At 44.7% G+C, this 10,168-nt stretch overlaps 1 protein-coding gene across 1 annotated transcript in view; it reads right to left on the reverse strand.

Moving 5' to 3' along the window:
- Window positions 1–9,917, reverse strand: part of LOC122926972 (phospholipase A2 inhibitor and Ly6/PLAUR domain-containing protein-like) — a 59,887-nt gene extending 49,970 nt beyond the window's left edge. Inside the window, exon 1 of the mRNA XM_044278504.1 lies at window positions 9,800–9,917. Within this exon, the coding sequence (XP_044134439.1) occupies window positions 9,800–9,851 (52 nt within the window). The 5' untranslated portion in view covers window positions 9,852–9,917. The remainder of the gene's footprint in view (window positions 1–9,799) is intronic.
- Between the last annotated feature and the right edge of the window lie 251 nt (window positions 9,918–10,168).

A 10,168-nucleotide genomic window follows, 5' to 3' on the forward strand; every position in this document is an offset into this window, starting at 1 on the left:
AGGTTCTAGAACAACATATGCTCCCATCCAGACGTCATCTCTTTCAGGGAAGACCCTGCATTTTTCAACAAGATAATGCCAGACCACATTCTGCATCAATCACAACATCATGGCTGCGTAGGAGAAGGATCCGGGTACTGAAATGGCCAGTCTGCAGTCCAGATCTTTCACCTATAGAGAACATTTGGCGCATCATAAAGAGGAAGGTGCAACAAAGAAGGCCCAAGACGATTGAACAGTTAGAGGCCTGTATTAGACAAGAATGGGAGAGCATTCCTATTTCTAAACTTGAGAAACTGGTCTCCTCGGTCCCCAGACGTCTGTTGAGTGTTGTAAGAAGAAGGGGAGATGCCACACAGTGGTGAAAATGGCCTTGTCCCAACTTTTTGGGGATTTGTTGACACCATGAAATTCTGATTCAACATATTTTTCCCTTAAAATGGTACATTTTCTCAGTTTAAACTTTTGTTCCGTGATTTATGTTCTATTCTGAATAAAATATTAGAATCACATCATTGCATTCAGTTTTTATTCAAGATTTGTATAGTGTCCCAACTTTTTTGGAATCCGGTTTGTACACAAGGAGACAAAAGGGAGGGTGGATCAAACAAACAAACCAGGGAGGACACAAACCTCGATCCTGGGACCGGCGGGAACTGGAGAACGAGGAGGCGGAGGAGCAAGGAGCTGAGAAGCAAAAGAGAGCAGACAGGGACGAGAGACAGGAGCCCTCCAGGGAACGCCAAATAGAAGCGGGCAGTCACAGTACGGAGACGGGGAGGGTGTTGAGGAGATCCGGCCTTGTACCAAGGGTCAGAAGCGGTGAGGCTCTCAGGTCATTCAGGGTAGCGCATAAGTTACACGGCATGGCAGGTGGAGGGGGAGGTGCAACGTAGCGTGACTACGTCATTACGTCAACCCCCTGAGATAACTGCTCTGCTGTGTCGCTGTGCTTCAGAAAGGAGTTTTCCTCATCCCATACACGGAGACTGAAGTGTTTTTTTGTAATGACGCTCCTCCCCTCAGCAGCGCGTCTGCTCGTCATTCCTACCCTTCAGTCTCCGAGTGCAGGATGGGGTAAACTCCTTTCTGAAGCACAGGGACACAGCAGAGCAGTTATCTCAGCCGTCATCTGCACATAATATACTGCTTCACAGTGCTGAGACCGGCAGACTTTACATAGGGCTCACACCGGCCGTCCTGCAGTGTCACGAGAAGAACCGATTTTATGATCATAAATCCAAGAGCTGCCATTTTAACTACTTGACTGATTGTTCCCTAGACTAAAGGAGCCATTATAAATAAAGACATTTAAGAGTTTATTTATAATAACATGTTTTTTTTCAGTATTTTCATTTTTATCTTTCCCGGAGAACTCCTTTAAGCACAAGTTATCTTTTCTCCAATGCTGTTTTCTCCTTTTGTTGTCGGATGTGATTTGCTAATACAGTGTTCCCAGCTACGGTGTGCATGGCTTCAGAGAAGATATCTGCGTGTTTTCTTCATCTATATGATGGTTCAGCAAAAGATAGAACATGTCGTATTCTTGGCTGCAAATGCGGATCACGGACCCATGGGTTAGTAAAAAAACACGGATGCAACATGGACGCCTCACGGACGTCATCTGTATTTTTTAAATCCGCATTTATGTTTGTGAATTTACCCTAATCCTGTGTCTTCTTTTAGAAGGTCTGTCTGTAGACCCATCTGTTCTTGTATTTCGTCAGTCTTTTAGTGTGTGTTTATGAAGACACGTGACTGTAAGTTGCATCATGATAGACATAATTGTAGAATTGGGAAGGGCGGGAGGAGGGTTCCTGAAGAAAGGTGCTGGGAGCCAGCTAGGACCATCCATGCTGGGTGAGTGTGGGGGTAATGTTATGACCAACAGCTTTATTTCTGCAGTCCCTTTGTCCTCTCCTGTTTGGTTGTTGTTAGTGGCCAGCTCATTTCTCTGCTGCAGCCCAGACCCATTTAGAAGAGGAGTTCCTGATTGGGTAGCCAAGCTTTAAACGTCTTCCGCTTCAGCAATGGGTTGCTGGTTATAGCGGAAGGTCTGTATGTTTGCATTCAGTGTATCATTGAGCATTTCTAGTAGTGCAGTTTATAGTTAGCATTTCTTATTTGTTTCTGTCTTGCCTTGTCCTCCTCTGATTTGTATAGGTTTATTGTCTCTGGGTTCTAGAGTCCTCCTGTTATAGTCTTAGCGTTAGTAGGGCAATGATGGCCAGTGGTGTTAGGGCCTGTATTCAGGGAAAGTTTCAGGGATTATTAGTTAGAGTCAATGGTGGTCTGCTCATCTCAGGTTATCGTTATTTGTCTGCTCCATTACCTGACCATCATCATCCCTTTGGGCCATTATCAATTACAGGACCATATGGTTCTTGTCATCTAAGTTCTAATTATATTGAATTTGTATTATCTGCCAGTCTTGATACATGCTTCAGAATATTATACTTGCAGCCATCTGGTTGGAATTAGCTTCCCCTTTCTAGCTTTCTAGTCAGTATTGCATCAGCCACTTCTGTTTCGCTCTACCTGCCATTCAGGGCAGACACTAGTTTGGCTCCAGGAGAAACATCATTCCTGTTGAGAAACCAATCCATGAGGAAAAGCTGGAGAAGACATTCACAGACATTATGTGTGACATTATCTCTTCCTCATGCATGAGGTGTTTTGAAAGCTTGCAATGTAATGTTGTTGCTTCTATTTTTGTAAGCCATTAAAATGAATTATACCTGCTAAAGACTTATTTTGTTACTCTTAATGAGTGCACTAAATCTTTTCTTTACTGTCTAACATGGTACCACACTTTTTTTTAGGTATACTATTACGGACAGTGGGTGTGAAACCCCTGTGGCAACCAACAGATTTTATTTTGGGCTAATCCTAAGGGTGTAATTCTGGCAGGTTTTTACCCTTTAACCCCTATATAAGGATCTGGACTTTATTGCAGGGGAGCCACCAGGCTGCTACCTCTTGGAGTAGTCCATGTGTGGTTTACAGCTGACCCACGGGGGACAGAGACACCGGTGCAGAGTACCAATGGATCAGGTAAAACTGTAGTCATAGCCAGGCAAAGGTAAGGGCAAGTAGAGTATGTCCATGATACAAGTCCAAGTTCAGGTCAAGAGGCAAAGGGTCAATATGGTAATCAGGCATATGTCAGGTCAGGAAGTAGAGGGTCAAAAATGGTAAACAGGCTGTGTTCAGTACATGGGAAGACAAACATAACTGCACACATTTGCAGAAATTAGCAAGCTAGGGATCCTATTTTTCTGGCACCTCTTCCTATGAAAAGATGCTCTAAGTATCCACAGGTGTCCAGCCATTGGCTGGTGAAGATTGGTGTGCACTGGCCCTTTAAGGCCTGGGGAGTATGTGTGCCTTATGGGACCACGGGAAATGCCTAGCAGTCAGGCTCCTGCTTTCTTCAGTGGGGGACACAAAACTTCGGTGGCAGGATCCACCGCTGGAGAGCAGTGAAGGGCCAGCGGGACATAGGGGTTGCGGAAAGCAAGGAGAGATGCCATAAAATGTACCAGTTTAATTCAAGACATTTCACTGCTTTACCATACCAGTGAATTTTCCTGCAACGGTATACTAGTAAACCAGTTTAATTTAACGCATTTTACTGTGTCAATATCCCAATACCAGTGTACCATCTGTTTCTGGCAGGGGATGTTTAATTTTATCTCTGTTAATTACATAAAAACCCTGTTTTGCTCCCATTTATTAATCTGTGTACCAAACCTGTGACTTGTCACTGTATAAATATGCCTCATAATAAAATGTCTGATAAAGGACAGAGTGGAAAACAAAAGACCAAGGCCTCCTTATCCAGAAGTGAGGTTGTGGTTGGCTGTAGCAGTGCAAATATCAGTAACAGCAGAGTTCCCTGTCATTTCCGGTAGGTGCCGGATTATTATTGAGGACAAAGAGAATGATATTGTGGGCTGGATGGCTCGCTCCTCTTATCTGCAGGGTGATATTGATGTCACCTCTGAGTCTGGCACTACGCCTTTGAGCCAGGGGTCAGCTCTTTCCTCCTGCTCCTCCTCCTCCTCCAGATAAGCCTTTGCCTTGCATCGTCTCTGTCTTCACCAGATCTGCTTCAGCTATGAGGTGAGATGAGAATCTCGCCTCAGGTTGCAACCGACCTGACTCTGAGGGGGGCAGCAGGTTGCTTCTGGACACCGGAGTCTCTGTCTCCCGTCCCCACAGTTCAGTCTCATAGGCCTCATGTCGCTAGGCCTGAAGCCTATGAGACAGTAGAATGACACCGATGGTCGAGATGACATTACAACCTCCTCCGCCAGGTCACAGGCAGTGCAATGACGTGGTCATGTAACCCCGTCATCGAGCTGCCTGTGGCCTGGCACAGGAGATCGCATTGATGGAATCATGACCATCTGCTCACTAAGCTGCAACTCGGGCCACAGGAGAGGGGAAACAATGCACACCGGAAATACAATCATACGGGGAGGGGGACTCCATTTCAATTTTTGCCTCAGGCAGCAGAAAGGTTAGAATCATCCCTGGTCTTCACAGCCCCTTCCTAGTGGGGAACCTTTTCCTTCCTAAGAAGAATCAACAAAACCCCATGTACTATGGAAGGTGCTCAAGGTAGTCTTCTTGTTGATGACTTGTGTGATTACAGTCAGCATTGAAATACCATGAGCAGGAGGTTAAGGAGGAGATGGGGAACCCAATGCATAGGTATACTGGTTGTAGTAGTAGTAGTGGCACTTATAGCCAAGGTGTTGGAGATAAAGGTAGTGTTAGCGACATTGGCAGAATAATTTCAGGCACAAATCATATTTTATGAATGATTTGTTAGAATCTGACTCAATCCATGTGCTGCCCCTTCCATACATCTTTGACCTAACCTAATACATCCACACATGTAATCTCCATACCACAACCTGTCCCCACCATACACATACCTCCCAACCATCCTAGATCCTGCGGGACAGACCCAGATTTCAGTGGCTGACCAGTACGGGGGAGGTACGTCCCGCTCTCAGGCAGCTATCCCCGCTTCAGCAGAGACGCTTGGCATGTTCTCACATTTTCACTGCCTGGCCGTGTCAATCACAGTGCAGGGGGCGCGGCAGTTATAGAGAGAGTTTAGCCTCTATGTGTAACGGCAACACCTCCGTTGCTCCTAGAGGCTCATTTGCATATAATAAAACGCGGGCACATATGCGGGCACATATGAGACCAACACAGATGTCTTCAGCTGCGAAGCACACATGCAACAGGTCAGCCAGGTTCACAGGTACAAAACTGCTGACAGATGCTCTTTAATGATAACTGTATGGATAGCATAGCCTTTACGGCCATCATGGGATTTCTGTTTTTCTGAGAGATGAGCAGTGGACCAGATTTTCCTGGAGTTTCCTTTTAATTTTTCCTCTGTCTATATGTTAGCAGATGCCCACCAGGCACAGCGCCGTACATTGTGTAGTGGCTATGCTTGGTATCACAGCTCAGCCCCATGAGCTGAGCCTAGGCCATGTGACCAATTAACGTGACATAACATGGCCTAAACTAAGCTGAGAGAAGGCCGCTGCGTTACTGCAAGTGCCACTGCCTTCCCAAACAGCTGATCAGCAGGGACCCCGGGTGTCGGACCCCCACCGGTCAGAAAGGTCTGAGAAAAAATCTTGCTAATAATACCTTTCACTTAACGATCTGTTGCTTCATTCTGGAGAAAAAGTACTTTTAATCCGTATTCAAATTAGCCATCAGGGGCACCAAGGGCGGGCCCAAGCCACTCTGTGCACCCTTGCTTCCTCTGTTAGCTCCTCCCTCTCCTTCCTGATTGACAGGGCCAGGTTCCAGCATAGTCATCTTGCCTGGCCCTCTCAATTAAGAAGGGGGAGCAAAGGTGCACAGTGACTTGGGCCGCCCTCGGTGCACTGAACTGTTCATTTGCATATGGATTTCAGGTACTTTTTCTCCAGAATGAAGCAATGGATCGCTAAGGGGAAGGTATCATTACATTCAGCTGAGCTGTGCCGGGTTTATCAGTGAATTTCTTAATACAACTCAGGGCTCTAAATATTTTTTATGAGCTATTTCTAGCAGGATCCCATTATACAACCCCCTCCCCCACCACCAGTTCATACTCTGCATGCACCACCACCACCAGTCCCAGCAGGGCCCAATGAGAACGGTAACTGAAAAGTAAATCTGCACTTTAATTCCTATTCAAAAATGTCTTCTAAACCTCTTGCAGTTGAACATTGCACGGACCTTGACTCTGTTTTCGTCAGTAAGAAGAGAGATCACGCAGTAAGACTCTCATTGCCAAGTATGGTTCCCAGCTCCAAACAGGAGGAGGGAGCTCCGGCTCTAGCAACGTAAATCTCTGCTCGGGGAAGTTGAGGGCCCCTCTCCACCTGGATCCCATAGTAGAAGCAGGAGGATCGTGGAAGTGCAGCAAATAACCTTTCCCTCTACACCGGTTTTGATAGATCTCCAATTGCTCGCGACAAATTAACCTTCTTGTTTTCAAATAGCTAGATGTGTTAGGGGACGTCCACCCAGTCAGATCTCTGCTTGCAGTTTTGGAATGACGCCCCCTCCCCCCCACGCCAAATTCTCAACCTAACCCCTTCCCACTAGCCTTACAGTTAAAGGCATAAGTGGAACAAATCACAGATAGTGCTACAAAACATACTGGTTAATATAGTGACACTCTTGAATATGCAGAGATGAATGTTTCCACAATGCCCAAGGCCTTTTGCTTTCCCCCCCCCCCCCCCACTTGTCCCTACCTGGTGCTGCCTCACCTGGCCTCATTGCCGGGCGCGGGCGCGTTTGATACAGGATGTCGGGCGCATGCGCAGTGCGGCGAAAGTAAGACGGCGCGTAGTACGCGCGGCAGCCGGGACCGCGCTCCTGCCGCCCTTTACTGCGCATGCGGCCGTTGAGCGCGGTCCCGGAATCGGATTTCGGCTGTCAGTCACAGAGGCAGGGGGCGGGGAGAGGGCCATGTAAGACGCCGAGGCCGCTGCCCCCGTGACTTCAAGCCTGACTTGAAGCACGGGGCAGCAGCTGAATATAACATCGATTTCTGACTGAGCATACATGCTGCAAAACTAACAAAAAGTGCATCAGGAAACGACTATACAGCACTATAAGGTACTGTAAACAGCTTAATAGGCGATTTTTGGGTGACAGGTTCCCTTTAAGCTAGAGGGAATCATGAACAGTTCCAAATACCAGTCAATATTAGAGGAACTTCATCTTTCAGCATGACAATGACCCAAAGCATACATCCAAATCAACAAAGTAATGGCTTCACCAGAAGAAGATTAAAGTTTTTGAATGGCCCAGCCAGAGCCCAGACCTGAATCCAATTGAAAGTCTGTGGGGTGATCTGAAGAGGGCTGTGCACAGGAGATGCCCTCGCAATCTGACAGATTTGGAGTGTTTTTGCAAAGAAGAGTGGGCAAATCTTGCCAAGTCAAAATGTGCCATGCTGATAGACTCCTACCCAAAAAGACTGAGTGCTGTAATAAAATCAAAAGGTGCTTCAACAAAGTATTAGTTTAAGAGTGTGCACACTTATGCAACCATATTATTTAATTTTTATATTTTTTCTTCCCTAAAAGATTTGTTGTACAGTTTATAGGTCACATTAAAGGTGGAAAAAGTTCTGAAATGATTTATCTTTGTCTCATTTTTTTACATCACAGAAACCTGACATTTTAACAGGGGTGTGTAGACTTTTTATATCCACTGTATATATATACACTCACCTAAAGAATTATTAGGAACACCATACTAATACGGTGTTGGACCCCCTTTTGCCTTCAGAACTGCTTTAATTCTACGTGACATTGATTCAACAAGGTGCTGATAGCATTCTTTAGAAATGTTGGCCCATATTGATAGGATAGCATCTTGCAGTTGATGGAGATTTAAGGGATGCACATCCAGGGCACGAAGCTCCCGTTCCACCACATCCCAAAGATGCTCTATTGGGTTGAGATCTGGTGACTGTGGGGGCCATTTTAGTACAGTGAACTCATTGTCATGTTCAAGAAACCAATTTGAAATGATTCGAGCTTTGTGACATGGTGCATTATCCTGCTGGAAGTAGCCATCAGAGGATGGGTACATGGTGGTCATGAAGGGATGGACATGGTCAGAAACAATGCTCAGGTAGCCCGTGGCATTTAAATGATGGCCAATTGGCACTAAGGGGCCTAAAGTGTGCCCCGAAAACATCCCCCACACCATTACACCACCACCACCAGCCTGCACAGTGGTAACAAGGCATGATGGATACATGTTCTCATTCTGTTTTCGTCAAATTCGGACTCTACCATTTGAATGTCTCAACAGAAATCGAGACTCATCAGACCAGGCAACATTTTTCCAGTCTTCAAGAGTCCAATTTTGGTGAGCTCATGCAAATTGTAGCCTCTTTTTCCTATTTGTAGTGGAGATGAGTGGTACCCGGTGGGGTCTTCTGCTGTTGTAGCCCACCTTTCTTTCCCATTCTGACATTCAGTTTGGAGTTCAGGAGATTGTCTTGACCAGGACCACAACCCTACATGCATGGAAGCAACTGCCATGTGATTGGTTGACTAGATAATCGCATTAATGAGAAATAGAACAGGTGTTCCTAATAATTCTTTAGGTGAGTGTATATATATATAGGCATCAATAAATAATCAATAAAAACATAATTAAGTAGACCCTCATTACCCGAATTCTATCACTACATGGCTGTATGTGCCGCAGCAGCGAGCTCTAATCGAAATAAGTAGGACTTCTCTGCTTAGTTGGTCTGCATTGTTAATGGTTGCATGGCCCCGCGATCTGGTCTGACAAACATACATGTCATATGTGACTGAAATGACCAGGTGATACATATGTAAGGGTAAAACCACATGGCGCGCTCACGTTGCGTTCGCTGTTCAGTGGGTCTGTGTAGTTAATGGCCCTGCAGCATCTTTAATACCACGCGGCCATTAACAATACAGACCCACTAAACAGTGCAGTCTCATTAGTTTAATTAGAGTTCACTGCAACTGCGACATGACTGCTCTGTGTGGTTGTTCCATTACAATGTAGACAGTATGGCTCAGATATCGGGTGATACATATGTATGATACAATGTAGACAAGTCACAGAGTGCATCAAATAATCGGGTGGTACTGTACTATGGTACATTGTAGATATACTGTGTCAGGGTGTGGCTCAAATAACCGAGTGATACATATGTTACAGACAATTCATAGTGGCCTCAAATAGTTGGGTGCTACATATGTTACAATGTAGATATACTGTATCAGGGTGTGGCTCAAATAACCAAGTGATACATATGTTACAGTGTAGAAAAGTCATAGAGCGGCTCAAATAATTGGATGATACATATGGTATAATGGAGAGACTACACAGCCAAACCCATTTCTTAAAATAAAAAATTAAAAAGATCACTGCTACTTTTTTTATAGGAAAATATATCCGTTTTCATGTTTACTTCCCTCTGAAAACGCAGAAGTAAAAATAAAGAAATCCTTAAAAGAGAACCTCTTAACATTAGCATATAATATTCATGAGAAAGTAACAATTGGACCCCTATAGAAACCTAAGTGCAGTTCACTAGAACTTTTTGTATCTGGAATACATAAAGTTAAACAACAGTACAATATACCCAATATCCCATTGATGTTTTTCAGCAGGTAATAAAAACACAAAAGGCAAGGATGAAACAAGAACCATGTCTGACAAATCCCTACCACTAAGAGCAACATTGATGATGGGGGTCACTTACTGGTGGTCGGTAATGTTGAAATAACACTTAGGAAGAGGAGGCAGAAGAACATGATGACTGCAACGAGACGATGCAACTCCTAGATGAAGCCCAGAGAAGAACAGCGATGTGGGAGGCACTTGTTTAATACTCAGGATGTGAACACTAGTTGTGTAATACATCTGAAGTACAAACTACACAGTCAAAATATCGGACAACAATTGAGACGAAATATGCTACAGAGATTTAATGTAAATTCTGGAAAAATGTTTAATATTACAGTGAAATTTTGAAAGAGAAAATGTGATATATTGTCTGCTTTTTTAGTTTGCTTATTTTGTCCTGATTATTAAAAGAGGATCTGTCAGCTCTCCTGTGCGGTGTAGTATA

This window comes from Bufo gargarizans, chromosome 2 (genome assembly GCF_014858855.1).
Source record: "Bufo gargarizans isolate SCDJY-AF-19 chromosome 2, ASM1485885v1, whole genome shotgun sequence".
NCBI lineage: Eukaryota > Metazoa > Chordata > Amphibia > Anura > Bufonidae > Bufo > Bufo gargarizans.